At 35.5% G+C, this 19372-nt stretch overlaps 3 protein-coding genes, 1 long non-coding RNA gene and 1 pseudogene across 6 annotated transcripts; 4 read left to right on the forward strand and 1 right to left on the reverse strand.

Annotated features, from left to right (window-relative positions):
• Positions 1–1732: 1732 nt before the first annotated feature.
• On the forward strand, positions 1733–5903 carry LOC149376264 (uncharacterized). 2 transcript variants are annotated; one of them, XM_089606525.1, is made up of 8 exons: positions 1733–2078; positions 3163–3273; positions 3554–3723; positions 3801–3909; positions 4009–4156; positions 4321–5217; positions 5363–5495; positions 5572–5903. In XM_089606525.1, the coding sequence occupies exons 6-8, from the start codon at positions 4587–4589 to the stop codon at positions 5777–5779; spliced, it is 972 nt and encodes a 323-aa protein (XP_089462651.1). In that variant the 5' UTR covers positions 1733–2078; positions 3163–3273; positions 3554–3723; positions 3801–3909; positions 4009–4156; positions 4321–4586; the 3' UTR covers positions 5780–5903. The 2 variants fall into 2 exon arrangements, with proteins under 2 accessions (XP_089462651.1, XP_089462652.1); XM_089606526.1 differs by lacking the exons at positions 4321–5217; positions 5363–5495; positions 5572–5903 and having other exon boundaries at positions 3168–3273; positions 4009–4283.
• A 948-nt stretch (positions 5904–6851) lies between these two features.
• LOC149376265 (uncharacterized) lies at positions 6852–8084 on the forward strand. The gene has a single exon (XM_089606519.1). The coding sequence runs from the start codon at positions 6852–6854 to the stop codon at positions 8082–8084; it is 1233 nt and encodes a 410-aa protein (XP_089462645.1).
• Positions 8085–9503: 1419 nt separating this feature from the next.
• LOC149376266 (uncharacterized) lies at positions 9504–11275 on the forward strand. 2 transcript variants are annotated; one of them, XR_016295380.1, is made up of 6 exons: positions 9504–9694; positions 9775–9906; positions 9997–10137; positions 10231–10418; positions 10525–10727; positions 10821–11275. It is a non-coding gene; the product is annotated as an uncharacterized LOC149376266 (long non-coding RNA). The 2 variants fall into 2 exon arrangements; XR_016295379.1 differs by having other exon boundaries at positions 9507–9694; positions 10002–10137.
• Positions 11276–11390: 115 nt separating this feature from the next.
• On the reverse strand, positions 11391–13546 carry LOC149376267 (uncharacterized; annotated as a pseudogene).
• A 132-nt stretch (positions 13547–13678) lies between these two features.
• Positions 13679–17163, forward strand: LOC149376268 (replication protein A 70 kDa DNA-binding subunit D-like). The gene is made up of 10 exons (XM_089606520.1): positions 13679–13765; positions 14006–14192; positions 14273–14543; positions 14644–14728; positions 14806–14930; positions 16097–16178; positions 16270–16402; positions 16476–16645; positions 16729–16849; positions 16933–17163. Exons 1-10 carry the CDS (start codon positions 13734–13736, stop codon positions 17161–17163), a joined length of 1437 nt encoding a protein of 478 aa, XP_089462646.1. The 5' UTR covers positions 13679–13733.
• The last annotated feature ends 2209 nt before the right edge of the window (positions 17164–19372 follow it).

A 19372-nucleotide genomic window follows, 5' to 3' on the forward strand; every position in this document is an offset into this window, starting at 1 on the left:
AAGGTACTTTGGCGGAATCATAAAATCGAAGAAGCCACTTGGGAACGCGAGGATGATATGAGATCACGATATCCCGACCTTTTCCTAGAAGCTTAGCGTTTTAAAGTAAGAATCTTTATGTTCTGTCTCAACCTTTATTTTAATTTTCGGGACGAAAATTTCAATGAGTAGGGGAGACTGTGAAACCCCAAAACCTCGCCACCAAAGAATTAGAATTTTAAATTAGTTTTTATTTATTTTTCTTGTGTTATGTATATGTATATAGTAATAGATGTTTTAGTTGTATTAAACATAGCCTTATTTAAATAACATGTGTATAGTAACTGTATATATAAGTTTTTTTTTTCTATGCGCTACATAAGTAAAACTTCTTATATACATAAAGAGAAATTTCATTAATTGGGCTTAATAAGCCATTAAATATCAAGATTAGACCCTAATGTTTAAAAATATCTGAATATGGACTTTTGGCCCAAAATCGGACATAAATACCCTTGATTCAAAAAACCCATGTGTTTTCTCTCATTTTCAAATGATTTTCATCACAAATCTTTTTCATTTTCGAATTGGTTGCGCTAGGATTAGAATTTTCGGTGGTCGAGCTCACCGCTGAGCTCGTGGGGTTCGGGGCAACGCCCCGATTTTTTTTTTTTTTTTAGGAATTTGGGTATGTGTTCAGTTTCGATTTTGAGGGTTTCACCTTGAATTTCATCGTACAGCATCGTACGACATCGTACAGCATCGTACGATGTCGTACGATGAGATACGACATCGTACAGCATTGTATGTGTTCAGATTCGATTTTGAGGGTTTCACATTGAATCTCATCGTATCGCATCGTACAGCATCGTACGACATCGTACAACATCGTACGACATCGTACATCATCGTACGACATCGTACAGCATTGAATGTGTTCAGGTTCGATTTTGAGGGTTTCACATTGAATCTCATCGTATCGCATCGTACAGCATCGTACGACATCGTACAGCATCGTACGACATCGTACAGCATCGTACGACATCGTACAGCATCGTACGACATAGTACATTATAATGTGTATGAATTTTATCGATTTTGAGGGTTTCACATTGTATCTCATCGTACGATGTCGTACGATGAGATTCAATGTGAGATTCATTGTATCTCATCGTACGACATCGTACGATGCTGTACGATGTCGTACGATGCTGTACGATGAAATTCAAGGTGAAACCCTCAAAATCGAAACTGAACACATACCCAAATTCCTAAAAAAAAAAAAAAAAATCGGGGCGTTGCCCCGAACCCCACGAGCTCAGCGGTGAGCTCGACCACCGAAAATTCTAATCCTAACGCAACCAATTCGAAAATGAAAAAGATTTGTGATGAAAATCATTTGAAAATGAGAGAAAACACATGGGTTTTTTGAATCAAGGGTATTTGTGTCCGATTTTGGGTCAAAAGTTCATATTTAGATATTTTTAAACATTAGGGTCTAATCTTGATATTTAATGGTTTATTAAGCCCAGAAAATGAAATTTCTCTACATAAATATATATATATATATATATATATATATCTATTCTATTATATAATATATATATATATAATATAATATAATAAGCGTGAATGCAAAAACACTGTTCATAAGGGTTTATCCAATTAAAACATGCCATGTCAGCCAACTCCTTACGCAAACCAATTTCTTTTAGGTTTAAAGTCGTGACCGCTGGTTTTCTATAGAAGTGTAAGCCGATTTTTTTTTTTTTTAAAGTCGCGTCTCTTTCTTTCTCTTCGCTTTCTTCTGTCATTCGTGCTTCTTCCCTCGGCGCCAGCGAAACGCTCTGCCTAGCGCGACATCACCGGTGTTCATCGTCTCCGCTACTCTTCACGCTACGCTCTCTTTGTTTTCATCATCTCGAGTCTCCGTTTATGTCTCGTCGTCGTCTTCTTCTATCTTGATTGGGGCTTTCATTCTGTACGGTTTTAGTTTGTAGAGGAAAAATTTGTCTGTCTCTGAAACAGTATTCACAATTTTATTGGGGCTTTCATTCTGTACGGTTTTAGTTTGGGGTTTTGCGATTCTGATCACAAAGGTTTGTCAAACTACGCCCTTAAATTTTAATTTTGGGGGTTTTTTTTTCTGAGATCTGAATGCTTCGTTTGTTCGTTTTTCTTGCGATTAGTTTGTTCCTTCCCGCAGAAAAAGGATTATTTCGTATTAATTTTCGGCTGGTTTTCTCTCTCCACTGGCTTGAATGTGTTTCTAGGCCTTTTGAATTGATTATATTAACGCTTTACTTTGCTTTGTTTGTTTACTTATTAGGAGATTAATCTGCTGATATTTGTTAACAGAAGAATAATATTGTGCTTAATTTCCAGAAACATGGCCGTGCACACTGTACTTGATGATCAAGTTCTTATGTTAATTTCCGACTCACATATGCGTTTGTTAGATTGCCGTCAATTTTGACATTTTTTCGTTTGTGTTTAATGCATTACAATATGTTTTGGTAAAGCTTCGTGTCTTGGTTTGGTGTTTTTTCAGCACATGTTACATACAGCTGGTCTCTCATGAACTGAAAATGTTAGCTCAATCTGTTTGTGTTGTGGTCAGATATGTAAAGTTTAAGTTTGTTTTTGTGTATCTTTGGCTGGTCAAAATACTGAAACAGGATTCACAATTGTAGTGTTCAGTATGATTAAAAAAAACCAAGGAAAAACCTGTCGGTTTTATTTACTTATACAGAAATTTTTTGCTGTTTTGGACTGTTTTGGATTGAAGACAAGGAAAACGAAGATTCATTTACAAAGACAGCAGAAAAAAATTCTCTAACAAGAACCCCAGAAATCTCACTCTGTTTCCTTGTTAATCTTCAACTCAGCTTCCTTTAGAAGATTGCTTGTTAATTAATCGATCAATATTGAAAGTGCTTAACATGTGTGCATATGGTTAATACGTTATTTGAGTTTGTGTATTCAAGGAAGTGGTGAGTTTGGTTCTTTTTTTTTTTTTTTTTTTTTTTTTTTAAAAAAAAAACCTAATTATGAACACTGCAAATAGTCAATTTGTTTGAGTTTGTGTATTCAACGAAGTGGTCAGTTTGTTTTTTTTTTTTTTTTTTTTTTTTAAAACTATATACTGAGTTTGGAACTAAGTAATTCTACAATTTCTTGCAGGGAAGAACTGCGGAATCCTTGTCTCAATAATTTGTAGAAGATCCGACGCGGTGTCTTTTCGAACAACGCAACAAGTGAGACGTCCGAATTATCGTGCTTGTCTCGGTTAAGGTAAGTAACAGCTCGTTCACTTCTTCTGCTAGAAATTTGCGGAATAAAATTTTTGGATACTTAATTGAAATCTTAAATTAATTATTATGTTATCTTCTTCCCATTTTGAATGTGCTCTATTTATGTTCAAGGCCATAATTTGTGTAGTTTATTTTTAACAATTAATTCCAATATTTTTTACCAATCTTGTTTACTGAATGATAATGAGTATGAATTTATTTAAGCTCTCAAGAATGTTGTCAAAGTTTTATCTAATTGTGCTTCTTTGAGATGCGTCCAGATTAATTGGTACAAATGAAGCAGCCTAAGAAACGGAAAATGTCTCGTCGAGAATCCTTGTCTGCTAACACTATGGCGTCCTCTTCCACCGATCAAGGCAGCGATTCAATCCCTTCTGAAACTCTGTTAGCTGACTTCATGAGTTGCACAAGAAAGAAGTTACAAAACGAGGTTTGGTTATGTTTTCAAATATAAATTTGTTAAAATTATATTTAGTTAATAATTTCTAAACTGAATCTAATTTTTAGATACAGGAAGCTGGTCACCGTAAGCCCAAGTACAGAAAGAGTCGGAGATTAGCTTTTTTCCCTGACCAAATCTCCGTTGATGCTGTCGACCTCAATAATCCTTGTCCTGGTATTTCCAAATTTTGTTATCATTCTTGCTCTTTTTACCCTCTGACTTTGTTTAATCGTTTGGGTAGTAATGTATTCGATGTTCTGTATTTTTGTGAAGCTACTACAAAGGTGCGAAACAATTTCAATTCTTTTTTGCCATAAGAAGTTTCCAAACACGCGCCAAAAAGCTGCAAACAAAGCGCCAACGAGCTGCAACTAATACTTCAACGCTCAGATACTATGCTCGTTGACAACATTATTTAAGTGTAATTTTATAATCTAGAATTTTCCTAATTGTATTATTTGGGTGACAAATATTATGTTTTCTGATCATTATCAGTTTTTCAATCTTTAATTTATTTTGGAATGCATTTGAGATATTTTAGATTAATAAGTCCTTTTTTATTGTCTTCCTTATTTTTTTTCCCAGATACTACTGGTTTGAGGAACTTGTTTCGAGATTATGAACTGCCTGACCATCCTCAACTCTTAAAAGCCGAGAAAAATTGTTCGTTCTGTGATGCTTTGAAATTCCAGTTTGAGCCACCCACATTCTGTTGCTCTTCTGGTCAAATTCGTTTGACGACGGAAGAAACGCCCGCTATTCTTCAGGATTTATTCTTCGCCAGCGGATCAGAATCAGACAACTTTCGTCGTTATGTCAGAATATATAATTCAAGCTTCGCGTTCACATCAATGGGTGTTCATTTGGACCAAAAATTGTTGCAACAAAATGCAGGGATTTATACATTCCGTGTTCAAGGTCAAATTTATCATTGGATGAAAACATTAAATCCTGATGATAATGCAATTTCTTCTCTTCAACTTTACTTCCATGATACAGATCATGAAGTACAAAATCGTCAACAATATTCAAATAATTTAGACGTACTTGTTATCGAGAAATTAATGGCGCTCATGGCTTCAAATCCGTATTCCGAGTTCTTCAAGAAGTTGACCAATGTTCCTGACATTCATGATTTCACTATATGTATAAAGACGGATCCTGGGCTAGATCAACGGGTTTTTAATTTGCCATGTGTTTCTCAAGTAGCAGCAATGTGGGTAGAAGATGGTCCATCAAGTGACCAATGGAACAGGGATATTGTTGTTCATGGATCAGATGATCGTACGCATACTATTCGTTATGACTATGGATGCTATGACCCTTTACAATATCCGATTTTATTCCCACGTGGTGAAACTGGTTGGCATCCAAACATTCCTCGCAACACACTCGGATCGTCCAACTTATTTGGTTCGGTGCAACGAAATTCTAAAAGTAATTCAGTGAATATAGAAGAATTACTTCAACCACGGAACACAGGTACTTCTATTTATATTTTTCCATTTTCCTTATTCTTCGTTCTTTTATTTTTTCGTACTCATAAATGTATTATTGCAATGGTTTTCCATTTCGTTAAGTATACGTATTTTTATTATTGTAATTCATAATTACCTTATTTTCATAGGTGACACAACATGGAAACGCAAATCGAGAGTTTCTTGCCGGGATTACTATTGTTACAAGCTTCAAATCCGCCATCCCCAAACATCCATTTTATTACACGCTGGTCGACTCTTCCAACAATACATCGTCGACATGTACGTTAAAATTGAAACGGGACGATTACATTTTCTTCGAAAAAATCAACAACACATTCGGGCTGACTTATATCAGGGTCTTGTTGATGCTATTCAAATGGGGTGCACAAGAGGTGTGGAGGTTGGTAAACGCATTGTTCTTCCAGGGTCATTTATTGGTGGTCCAAGAGATATGCAACGACGCTATCTTGACGCAATGGCTCTGGTCCGTAAATTCGGAAAGCCGGATATTTTCCTTACGATCACTTGTAATCCAAATTGGCCTGAAATCCAAGAACAGTTAAAGCCATTTGATTTAGCTCAGAATAGACCAGATCTGACATCTCGGATTTTCAGAGCAAAAGTAGAACAACTTAAAAAATATATTGTTAAGGAAAAGTTTTTTGGACCGGTTGCTGCGTATGTTTACGTTGTTGAGTTCCAAAAGAGAGGACTGCCACATGCTCACTTCTTGATCATTTTAAAGGCTGGTTCGAAGATATACCGTTCTGAACAGATAGACCGTGTTGTTTGTGCAGAGATTCCTCTTCAACAAGAGCAACCGTTGTTACATTCACTTGTCTTGAAACACATGATGCATGGACCTTGTGGACACTTGAATCCAAAAAATGTATGTATGAAAAAAAATGGTGAGTGCAAAGATCATTACCCAAGACCGTTTCTTGATTCTTCTGAATTTGGCGAAGACTCTTATCCTCTTTACAAGCGGCCTTCAAATGGTCCAGTAGTAATTGTTCGAAGAAAAGAGCTCGATAATAGATGGGTTGTACCTTATAATCCATGGCTATTGGCTAATTTTGATTGTCATCTAAATGTCGAGATTTGCTCAACCATTAAGGCCGTGAAATACTTATACAAGTACATATACAAAGGCCATGATCGTATCATGTTCTCACTTGAAAAGAGTCACGATGAAACAGATGTTGACGAAATTAAACAATTTCAACAAGCAAGATGGATTGCTCCGCCAGAAGCTGCTTGGAGAATATTTGGGTTTTCGCTTAACGAAATGTTTCCCCACGTGCTGCCACTTCAAATCCATTTACCTGGAAAACAACAGGTATCCAATACAATTGTTAGGTTAAAAATAAATGTTTTAACCTCCTACACCATTTAAATCTGTTATTTTAACACTTCACTATTTTTTATTAGGTCGCTTTTCGTGACAACGCAAATATTAAAGACGTTTTATCGGCTGCTCCGTTATGCAAAAGTATGCTCACCGAATTCTTCAACCTAAACAAGATAGATCAAGTAGCCAGAAAACTATTGTATAAGCAAATACCCGAACATTTTGTCTGGCACAACGGGGGAAAATTTTGGATGAAAAGAAAAAAACAACTTGTCATAGGCAGAATGGTTTCGGTGGGCCCGACCGAAGGAGAGCGATATTATTTGCGTTTGCTACTATCTCATTGCAAAGGTCCTACCTCTTTTGAAGATTTAAGATGTGTTAATGAAGTCGTTGCTGAAACTTTTAGAGACGCATGCTTAGCTCGTGGACTTTTGCAGTTCGACGATCATTATGGAATTTGTTTCGAGGAAGCCACTTTCTTTGGGATGCCATCGCAGCTACGCCGGCTGTTTGTCATTTTATTGGCATATTGTGAACTTGAGAACCCAACTTCGATTTGGTCCAGATTTAAGCAAGACATGATAGCTGATCTCAGCCACAAAGGTCTATCCTCGGAAAATGCAGAACAATCGGCTCTTAAAGAAATACAGTACATGCTTGAAATGCTTGGAAGAAATATAAATGATTTTTCGATCGCTCCATCATTTGTCAAGGCTAGCATTCATGAAATAAATGCCAAAGTTATTGACGATGAACGACGAATACCGATCTCGTCGGCTGACATACATTCAGCAGAGATGTTAAATACCCAACAACGAGTCATATTCGAACATGTCATGCGCTGTGTAGAATTAAAATATTCAGCTATTATTTTTGTTGATGGCCCCGGAGGAACTGGAAAAAGTTTTCTCTACTGTGCATTGCTTGCTGCTGTAAGAAAGCGTGGTTGTATTGCATTGGCGACGGCTTCCTCGGGTGTTGCGGCCAGTATTTTACCAGGAGGTCGAACGGCTCATTTCCGTTTCAAAATTCCACTTGAAATCAAGGAATCGATGCAGTGTAACGTGAGTAAACAATCAGGGCTGGCGAGTTTATTACGCATTGCAACAATTATCATTTGGGATGAAGCCCCAATGACGCATCGCTTTTCTATTGAAGCCGTTGATAGATTACTGCAAGACTTAAATTCCTGCTCGCTGCCATTTGGTGGAAAAATTGTTGTCTTCGGCGGCGATTTTAGGCAGGTTTTGCCAGTTGTTCCACGTGGTAATCGTTCAGATGTTGCCAACGCATCGCTTGTCAACTCTTATCTGTGGAACTCATTTCAAAGATACAAACTTCATCACAACGTAAGAGCGAGCACTGATTCAGACTTTTCAAATTATTTACTTCAAATCGGGAACGGAAATGGAGGCATCAACAATGAAGATTATATACAAATTCCAAATGACATGGTTCTTCCTTTTGTTGACGAGAGGACATCACTTCTTTTGCTCATCAATCAGGTATATTAAAAATCGCTTTATTTAAGCATACTTTATTTCGAAAATAATTTATGTTGTTTAATATTTAGCTTCCGAATTTCTTTGGATAGGTTTTCCCAAGGTTGTCTGACGTGGATGATGTTTCATCCTATAGTATGAATAATATTATTCTCACACCAAAAAATGACTCTGTTGACGCGATAAATGACATGATGATCGATTTGTTCCCAGGTATTAAAACCGACTTACCTTTTTCCATTACGTAATTTTAAAATTGATTAATCCAATTAACAGTTTCAAATGTTCCTCCTTGTTTTTTTTGTTTGTAGGTGATATTCATAATTACTACAGTTTCGATGACTGCATTGATGCCACTGAGCAGACATTTCAAAGTGACTTCTTAAACACATTAACCCCAAATGGCATTCCTCCACATCAACTCCGACTGAAAAAAAACTGTCCTATCATATTATTGAGGAATTTAAATTCAGCCGAAGGATTATCAAATGGAACAAGACTCGTCTGTCGAAGGTTTTCGTCAAATATTATAGAAGCAGAAATCTCAAATGGCCAACACAAAGGAAAACAGGTTTTTCTTCCTAGGATTCCTTTTTTACCTCTGGAGACGCAACAAAATCCATTTGCATTTAAGCGAACTCAGTTTCCGATTCGACTGTGTTTTGCTATGACCATCAATAAAGCCCAAGGGCAGACACTTGATTTTGTCGGACTATACTTGCCTCAACCTGTTTTCTCGCACGGACAGCTTTATGTTGCATTATCACGGGCTAGGGAAAAAAAATCAGTCAAAGTATTATTAAGTCCAGAATCCACAAACGTTGTTTTCGGGTGCACAAAAAACATTGTGTTTCACGACGTCTTAAAGCTAGCTGGATGTTTATAGTTACTCATCTACTGTCGACAACATCTCTAAGTTTCTCTCGATCTCTAACGTCATCCCTCTATGTTGAAAAGGGACCGTTGTTGGCCGCCAAGTACTATGCTCCGTCGTAATCATCACTCGCAGGTATTTTTCATATTATTAGAGCACTTTTGTGGTCGAAATTGTTTAAAAGGACCAGGGGCTTCAACTGTATTTGCCAAGGCGTAAGCGTTAATTTTAATACCCTCACGGCTTATGCTTAATTCTTCCGAAATGAGAAAATTACCTACTTCACTCAGCTGCCATTCGTAGTTTAATAATGTACTGTTCTTCGTCAATAAATTGCTTCGCAACATATATAGTATAGGCTGCTTTCTGTGTCGACGGATTAACTTTTCATAGGAATTTCTAACGTATTAACCATATGCACACATGTTAAGTACTTTCAATATTGATCGATTAATTAACAAGCAATCTTCTAAAGGAAACTGAATTGTTTCCTTTCCACAGATAATTTCACAAACATTGACACGAAAAAAAGAATCCTAAATTTATTGGTTATAATAGCCTGTCATTTTTTTGCAGTTTGGGAATACCGGTTCTCTGGAACAGCTCGTCTTCGCGAGGAACAGGCTTTGATTGAACGACGATGGCTCGTTGTCTCTTACTCCGGCCTACGCCAAGACATCAGCTGTCCTGAGGATCAAGTCAACCTCGTCAAGTCAACCGACGAGGAATTCAAGACCTTGTCTTGTAGGTAAGGTGTTGGATCATCTGTCCCAATGTGTGCACTTTTTTTTACTCATTAACAGTCGTTTTCTTTTCTGTTTTATGTAGCTTCGAGTTGACGCTCGGAGTATGTGTTAGGCCTGCGAAGCTCAGATTGATACCCTGAGTGAGGAACACAGACAACAAAGCTTTCACTTTCACTTTCGCTCTCTGAAACTACGTGCCCGTATTGGATATCAGGTCCGATACAAACAATTTTTTATTTCTTTTATTTCTGACTCTCTTCTTTTACTCTAATGGTTTTTCGTTCTCTGAATAACTTGATTACAGTGAAGTGCGTGTCGAGGGCTTGGAAATGCTTGATTACTTTGACAACCTGGTTCGTATAGAGAGGTTCACGAAGATCGCGATCCAAGACACTACGAGAAGGAGGGATATCTGGTGCTTCGAAAGTCGGATTGCCGGATGCAGGTTCGTATTTCGGAACTCCTATTTTTTTATAATACAATTTTTACAACGTTTTTTATTGATGAGTTACAAGGCTTTGAAATACTCTTTGATCAGCTGCTTGGAATCCTTGGGTGACACAGCAAAAAAAAAAAAAAAAAGTAGTGACACTTGTATATTTAAAGACTAATGGGCTGTTGGGATTCGTACTGTGTGAACCTGGGAAGCCTTGCGGTGTCGCTGCCGTCTGTTAGTATAGAGGGACATCCAAGCGGCGTCAAATATCGGCTCTAAAGTTTGTTGTTGTAAGCATTTCTACTGTCTTTGCAACATTAATTGAACTTGGAAATCTTGTTCTTTCTATTACATGGGTACGTGTATAATACCTTAAATTCTTGATGGCCTTTCCAGCTTTTGCATGCAAATATGAGTTAGGATTTCGGATTTCAAATGCACTAAGACCATCACCAACAGCCAAAACAAATTAGGATTTCAACTTCTTACTCTCATGTTTGGCATATTTCCTTATTTCCTTGAAGCCAAAAGCAAATATGTAAAATGCAAATATATCATGATGGTTCTGATGGGCCCTTTGGTTTTTTCGCGACGACATGGTAAGCGTTGGTTTCCAATCCGATATGTTCACATGCTGACTGATTCACAGTCCTTGTTAATAGGGGAGTGATTTATTCAGGATTGTTTTGCAGTCTACTGTTGCTGTGCGTCCATTCCGCAGCTGTGGAAAGTCCGATCGCTTTGTAGCCTTTTGAGGAGTGGAAAGGCCACCAAGAGCTCTCTCCCAGGGTTCCACAAGCTATTGCAGCAGCCTATTGGACCCTTTCAAGGTCAATCACAGCTTCAGCTGAGTTTTCCTTTTATTTTACTTTCATTACTACTTGAATATCGGTTATTTGACGTGTATAATATATGCCCGGTTTGTCTTTCTCCTGCATGAGATTTGGAAACATGTTCATGGCACTTTAGGGTTTAGCTGAATTGGGGGTGTTAACTATTATATGTGGTAAATGTCTGTGTCCCACACCATTCAAATTTTAGGGAAAGAGGGTGTTTTTATCTGGTTGCCCACAAGAGTTGTGGTTTGCTAATTATTCAATATTTTTAATTCATCTGAATAAACATATGTCCATATCTGTAGTGAAAAGTGGATAATGCAAATATATCATGATGGCCTTTCAAATGCCAACAATCAGACTGTACTCTGTAGTTGAATACAGTGGGTATTGCAAATAACAAAGGCTTGTTTTTTTGCTTCAATTAAAAAAAACCAGTAGTCATAAATATATGTATAACATGTACATCGTATGCATATACACTTATTTTTTAAAAAAAAAAATACCATAATATTACACGCCAAAATTACGAAAATTACCTCTGGCTTTGCCAGTGTCGGTGACGGATTGAGTCCCATTCGGGAACCATGACTCTCAATTGAAAAGGTTTACTTAAAAGAACTAATCGATTTCAAAACTACTTGCAATAAATTTCCTTAAAACCGCAACAACGTGTATAGTATAGCTGATTCATAACCAAGCAGTTGTGTAGAATTCTCGCAGCGCCTCTCCTACACACAGTGTCTTCATTGTACACAGATTTTCCTTTTATTTGCTCGACCTCCAAGAGCTGCCCGATCGCCGTGTTGACCATCATGAATCTCGGAGGTTCATAATCTTTCTTAGCTCTGCATTACGCTTCCATAGCCGCCTCTTTCACCCGGATATCTAGCAACCAAAGAGTATGAAGGCTGATATTGCGATTCTGCTGAATCTTCTCGTAGAAAGAATCGGGTCTCCAAGATTCAGTGAAGAACGGGATCGAGACAATCTGGCCGTAGCTGTATTGTTCCAATCCGCAGTCCGCGACGGCAACGATCACTGACACGTTGTGAACCACTTTCACTTCGATTCCCAGTTTCCTCGCTCGCACTACGAGATCCGTGTGAGTCGTGGCTCCAAAACCATCGCCAACGATGAGGAAAGCGACGTTAGATGTGTGAGCGGTTGAAAGAATCTCGTCGGCCTTTTCTTCCACCATCTCTCTATCCGCCACAATCACCGGCTTTCCATACAGTTATTCCTGCCACGGAGATAAAATCAAATTCATGAAACAGGGCACCATTCAAAAAAACTTTATTCTCAGAAGCGATCACATTCGATTTGCTTCAGCTCAAGCAAATGAAAAGGAAAAAAAAAAAAAAACACCTAAAAAAAAAAATATATGAGTTTGTTTTATTTTCAGAAAGATGAAGACTTTGACGAAGTTGAAAACCAAACCTAAGATTTTTTATTTGTTTAAATCTACCTTAATTGTACTTGAATAAAATCTTGAAAAAAATTACTGCTTTTTCTCACAAAAAATTTCACAACTTCAAAACACAATCTAGAACTTTGTTTGACTCAATTAATAAGCCTTTAAAGATAACCTTTTCGTTGTTCTACTGACCTGTGGGCCACGGCGGCGGCGGTAGTTCAAGTACATCAGCGGAGCAATTAGTGTCGTTCTCGTAAAACAGGTGAAAGTGATACCTAACGGCACAGCTGGGTAACAAAACTCCACCACCCAGAGAGCCTGCGCAACATATCGACAGACGTTCGATAGCCTCAGCGAGGCACGCCGTACAATCACCACCCGAAAGATCCGGAGTGCACTGCATGAGGCTGTATATGGTCTCAAAAACGGTGAATTCGATCTATTTGATCAAGAAACGTTTGGCCGAATTCTCGACTTCACTCGAAGACTCGTCCATCAGTTTCTCGAGCCGCTTTCGAAAATCCTCCTTTGCGTTCACTTTCACTTCCTCGCCCATTAGCAGGAACACTCCGGGTCTGTAGCTCACCGTTTCGAAGAACAAGCGGTCCGAGAATCGCAAACGAGGTTAGAACGGAGAGGATAACAGTGGTGTTACTGCTTAACAAAGTCATTGGAAACTTAGAGAAAAGCTCCCGTTTGACCATTGGTGGCTGAAAAATAATGAAGCACGCACCTTTTTTACAAAACCTTCTCATGTGGAACGTTATACGTCTGTGACCAACTGGTAACTTACTTTAGGCAAGCCAGAAAGTAATTAATTGGAAGTAATTACAACAACTGGTCCTACTATTTTCATTATATAAGATCAGAAAAATAAAGTAATTGAGGATCATAAAACATATTTATTCTCAGACAAGCAAAACATCAAACTCATTGTGGGCACTACATCTACAGACGATTCTCATTACTCGCTGGTAATCTTCTCCAGCCAAAAACACAGTGGCAAGAATGTAAATTTAAAACCCTCAGATTACATACCTGAAAGTGAGCTTAAAACAGTTGAAGTAATAACCGGAGACTTGGATGCTGGGGAGTTGAGCGTCTTCTAACAGTAGTGGAAAGAAATAACTAACACAGAAATAACTAACACGGGCAGTTTACCCATTTCGAATTTAAACCGAATAAGCAATAAACGTAACTGTCTAGCAGTTATATTTGGAACTGAAAAGCAGTTATTGATGCATCCCCTCAATAAACACGTTTTTTCGATAGTATATAAAGAAGAGAAACACACCTTTCAAACAAAATTCAAAATTACACACCCGGGGAAACATCATCCGCCAAAATCGAACATGTCTTCTTCTTCAACATCATCATCATCCAGGTAAAGCTTGTTCATCACTCCCACTGATTTTTTCCTCTGTTTTGGTTTCGTTGCTAATAGAAATTTAGACATCCAGCAGTGTTTTTGTAGTGTAATATTTTTAAAATAATGGTTATGAAAAGTTCTCTCCACCGCACACAAATATTTTCTTTCTATAAAACGATGAGTAGAACGAGATAAAAAAAAAATAGAACTCAAAAAAAAAATGTGCATGACACTTTCTTTTCTTAATTTCCGGAGTTGGTCGTCGTTTTCCGGTGGTTCAAACAGCGAAGACGGAAACGAAGTCGTCGAAAAACTAATCCCAGAATTAAATCCCAGCGACCGCCAATGGACATCGAAATTAACAGTCGTTGAAAAACAAAGTCCGAAGAAAAATAGAGACACCGGAGCCAAACACCAAAACATGGTTTTGGTTGATTCGAAGGTTAGTGTTTTCAAAAAACAACGTTTGTTTTTTTTTTTTTTTAATAACTTTTACCATTTTAAACAATTCTTTTTTAATAGGCAAACAAGATACGGGCGACAATATTCAACAACGACGTCGAGACTCTCCAAGACACTCTAGAGTTAGGGAAAACATATAATGTGTCAAATGCGACGGTGGATGAAGAAAAACCTGCGTTCAAATTACATGGAACACACACTCATTTAACGTTTAGAAGAAGTACAACGATTGAAGAAGTGCAAGAAGATAACATAGAAATGGTCGAAATATTATACAATTTCACTTCGCTCGACTTGTGCAAGACTTTCATCGATACAGAAACCGATTTGAGTACGTATTATAAAATTAACAAATTGTCTCATACATATTCAAAATGATGTCTAACTTTGTATTATTTCTTATTTTATCTTCATAACATATTTTTTGGCAGACGTCTTAGGAGTCGTCGTTCACATTTCGAAACAAGATAAAAAAAACAACGTAGATTTCTGCCAGTTAACATTGATCGATCAAAGGTTCGTCTTTCTTTGTAATTCTCATGGGTACTTCTTACTCATTAATTTTTTTTAACACTTTTAATTTTTCCTCTCAGCTTTGAAGTAATCAAATTAGCGTTGTGGGATAATTTTGCAACAAACGAAGCGAACCTAATTTCAGCTATGAAGAAAACCAGGCCGGTTATTGCAGGAATAAATTTGAAAGCCAAAAACTATCAAGGTAAATCTTTTTTTTTTCTTATGCTTTAATTACTCAAATTTTTAGCCATACTAGAATTATATTTTATCGTTTATAAAAAACTTAACTTTCTTAGGCTGTTTAACTAAACCTTACAGAATAGTAGATTTTCTTATGCTTATGCTTTAATTACTAAAATTTCACAGCCTTTCCTTGTTGTACGTAAAAATATGTAGATTTTCACCAATAACACACATAGAATTTGGTAACCTTTTGTTTTGTACGTAAAAAAATGTAGATTTACAAGTAAATTTATGTTTTAAAAACTAGCTTTTTTCCTGTGTTTTTGGTAACCTAATGTTCTGTTTTTGGGATCGTCATTTTAGCAATATATCTGTGGAAAAGTGAGTGTTTCTTTTTTTGTCTATATAAATATACACCCATCTTGTAATTTTCTCTTAACCTCGAGATTCTGGATTTTGATAGATAATATTTCTCCAGTTTGATTTTGAGTAGTATAACCAGGCCCTTTTTAATTTTATTTTAACTATATTGTTGGATAAAAATGTTAATAATTAATTATTTTATTTAAGATATATAATTAATAATACATATACATATACATATAAATATATATATATATATATTTTACATAGCCACATAAAAGAGTTACTTGTATATGTACACAAAGCTGTAATCCGAAGTATCTATTTTTGACTGGAAAGATAAACTGTACTCCATTATAACTTATTGGTTTTAAATAATTTAAATTAGTTCCATTACTTGATCTATTTTGAATAGCTCGCAAATCCATATGTGTATGACGTAAAAAAATTATAATATACCTTACGTAGATTAGAGATTTACGGCATACAAATAGTTGTTGAATATGTGCCACAACAGATTGGATTAAGGCATGAACAAGATTCAAAAGAAGTTTCAACAGCTATTATTATAAAGAATAATAATAATAAAAATATGGTAGCTAATAAAAATACTACTTAGTGCTAATTGCTATTTCCACACAAAACCGATCTATATATATATGTACACACACGTTTTACACAAGTAATAATTACGATTAGGGTGAATTTATAGAAATCTATACTATTTGTTGAGGATTGTTAATAATGGTTACTCAATAATTGTTTGGACCTATTTCTAATATCATATGGCGAATTATCGCTGAATAATTTTTGTTTTCCTAGGTGGCATCGTCTTGTCGACAAAAGGATCGAGCACAATTTATATCGACCCTAAATTCTCCATTGCCAAAACTCTTTCTCTGTGGTATATACATGCATGTTGTTTCATGTGACTTCAACTTGTGGGTCTTAATTTTTTTTGCTAACACTAACCTTTTTTTTTTTCCAAAATCTAGGAATATGGAAAATGCATCAAGTCTAAAAAAGTTGGCAAAAGAACAAAAAAAGAACCCAACGACGCAACCTATACCACCACCCAAAGAAAAAGATTTACTGCTACTTGCTGAATTCATAAATACCAAGATGAAGGTATGAAAGAAAACTATTACGTTCTATTTGTTAAATTAAAATTTTCATTGTCTAAAAGTTCAAACTTGAGTAGGAGAATAAATCTGGAAATTATTGGGTCAAAGCGACGGCGTCGGTCGTAAATTATGAACAACGTTTCTACTACAATGCATGTTCGAATTGCAAGAAAGGAACCAACTTCCCGATCAATAAACGTTTCACATGCAAAAATTGTGGAACTGAAAAGAGCAAAGTCGTGCCGTGGTATGTGCTATGCATAGAATTTTTTAATCGTTGAGCTCAAAATTTGAAACTATATCTCTCACGTGCGTGTAAGTACTTTGTAGGTTAAGGATTCAGTTCATTTTGACGGATGGCTCAGAGAAATTCGAAGCTACGTGCTTTGGTTATACTGCTGAAAAGATCTTTTCATGCAAGGCTTCACAAATATCCAAAATTTTGGAGCAGGTTAATCAATAAATGGATATGTGTATTGCTTATCTAAATTATTTTGAATAATTTACAAAACTAAATCACATTTGCTAAAACAGGGTACACAAAAAGATTCCTTGAAACCAATATTCAAGGCGAGAGAAGCTATCACTAAAGCGTTCTATGTTCAAGACACGCGATTTGTAAATTCAAGAGGAATGCAACACCAACTCACCGTTAGCCAAGTTTACAAGCTCTCCGAGCTTAATTGTATCGACCAAGAATTGGAGAACAAAGATGATGATCTCTCCCCCGGAACTTCTAGCTCCAACAAAAAGCCTAGACTTTGATTGAACTATTTTTTATTTTATTTTAAAAGAACATCATGCATTTTCTATACTTTTCTTTTTTTTCTCTCACATCTTTGCGTTTTAGGATTGCGTGTGTTGATTGAAAAACTATGGGAATTATTAGTTTTATTTATTTGTTTGTGAATACGATACTTGCTTTATAATTCTTATTTTCTCTTTAATGTCTGTTAGTTTAGAAAAACTGAATTATTTTAAGTTCTTCCTTTTCAAATAAAACTATAATAACCACGTGCGTAGCACGTGTTACTATCTAGTATATATATATATATATATATATATTCGATAAGTTATGCTCTACAGTAGTTTGTGATGGCAAGGTTATATAAAACATTTTATGCTATGACGTAGAATATAAGTTATGCTCTACAGTAGTTTGTGATGGCAAGGTTATATAAAACATTTTATGCTATGACGTAGAATATTTATGAGTGTTTATGTAAAAGATGTGAAGTGTTTATTATAAAGATACATACATATATATATATATATATATATATATATATATATGTATATAGGTATATATAATAATTGTGGGGAGTGGATTTGTGAATCCTGGTAATTTGTTCCAGTAACGCATTATATATATACAAATATATATAGCAACTGTTTAGGCGTAAGTTGTGAAACCCCGAAATTCAACATTGTAGATAACGTTATGAATTTTATAGATTAAGATTTAAGTCTTTTTTTTTATATTGATGTATTTTTTTTATGTCACATATATGTATGTGAGTGAAGAAGAATATATATATATATATATATATATATATATATATATATATATATATATATATAATTATATGTGTGGAATTTAAATACCACACCCATTTATATAAAATAATAAAATAAAAAGGAAATATACTAGGTATTTTCTTTTTGATATGGTTATACAACTAGATGTTAAAGATATATATTATATATTTATATATAATAGATATGCGGGCGAATGTAATATATATAGTAAATCATATATTTGGTTTACGATCAACTGTTGCATATATATAGCAACAAGTTGAAAACTGTGTTCCACCTAGAGCCAAAGAAATAATAATAAATTAAAAGTTATTTGTTATTTGCTTATATATTAAGGGTCAAGCGGCTAAATGGCCAAATAGAACTTAAGGATTTGCAAAATAGCCAAAGTTTATCAAGTACAAGCAAAATAGCCAAGCTGCGATTATTAATCCAGGCAGGATTAAATTTAATCCACACAAAATATCGGGATTAAATTTAATCCAGGCAGGATTAATTTAGTCCAGGGATGAGAGTGATGGCTATTTTGGTTAACCTAATGAAACTATGGCTATTTTGCAAAAGCCATAGTTTGAATTGGCTAGTTCATGCCATTTTTCCATATATTAAAGAGTAACATCAGGAGTACGTGTAATCTTGTTTCCTAACTATATATTATATATTTTAAAATTCTTTAAAGCGCACCCTATTTCTTTTCTTCCAGACTCTCTCACGATCTATCTCCCACCTATTCATCTCTATCCCACTTTGTCTTTCCCTCAAAACAATAACCACCCGTTTTCAAAACCTCTCCTATTTAGGAGTGTTAGGAGTGAACTTTTCTTCAATTAGAGAGGTAATTTCGTGGTCTTGGTGCTTTCATACTCTTCTTTGTTCTTATGATTTAATACTGTTTATGGAGAAGAAAAGAATAGGCTGAAGGTTTATGAAATAAGTTTCGAGCAGTGACAAAGTCAATTTTTGTTAAAATAGCTATGAATGTTTTTTAAGCTAATATTTTTACAGCGTCTACTTCCATATGTTTTTCAGTCGTGGTTTAAATTTTATAATTTTTAAAGCTATGAATATTATTTTGTGAGTTTTATCCAAACAGTGCATACACTGATTTTTCCGGTCCGCCAAATTTTGAAAAAAAACGTTCTTGGTTTAAATATCTCTAAATTTCTTTTTAATCTAAAACTTTAATATGAGATTCATTTATATGATATCATTTTGTGATCTAAGTTTTAGAATTTTTTTTGGATGCACAAAGAATATTTTCGGATTTATTTTCGAGCAGCGCGCAGACTCGTTTTAAATCAGTCCTCTAAAAAAAAGAGCGACTTTTTGTGTTTTAAGCCTCTAATATTTTATTTAATGTTCCAAACCAATTTCGACCACATCACTTCAGGAGAAAATGTTCAAAATATTTTTGACCTCTTATAGTAATTTTTCC

This window comes from Urtica dioica, unplaced genomic scaffold, assembly GCF_054948205.1.
Source record: "Urtica dioica subsp. dioica isolate 48M unplaced genomic scaffold, U.dioica_male_clone48M_v1_H2 Urtica_dioica_male_H2_contig_21, whole genome shotgun sequence".
Classification (NCBI taxonomy): Eukaryota; Viridiplantae; Streptophyta; class Magnoliopsida; order Rosales; family Urticaceae; genus Urtica; species Urtica dioica.

Bases quoted from the DNA above. Each gene is read 5' to 3' on its own strand.
- LOC149376264 (XM_089606525.1), top strand. From the start codon at position 4,587: ATGGGTGTTCATTTGGACCAAAAATTGTTGCAACAAAATGCAGGGATT. The intron at 5,218-5,362 runs GTACTTCTATTT...TTATTTTCATAG, and splicing joins ACTTCAACCACGGAACACAG to GTGACACAACATGGAAACGC. The intron at 5,496-5,571 runs GTACGTTAAAAT...GACTTATATCAG, and splicing joins CAACAATACATCGTCGACAT to GGTCTTGTTGATGCTATTCA.
- LOC149376265 (XM_089606519.1), top strand. From the start codon at position 6,852: ATGGTTTCGGTGGGCCCGACCGAAGGAGAGCGATATTATTTGCGTTTG.
- LOC149376268 (XM_089606520.1), top strand. From the start codon at position 13,734: ATGTCTTCTTCTTCAACATCATCATCATCCAG. The intron at 14,193-14,272 runs GTTAGTGTTTTC...CTTTTTTAATAG, and splicing joins TGGTTTTGGTTGATTCGAAG to GCAAACAAGATACGGGCGAC. The intron at 14,544-14,643 runs GTACGTATTATA...ATTTTTTGGCAG, and splicing joins CGATACAGAAACCGATTTGA to ACGTCTTAGGAGTCGTCGTT.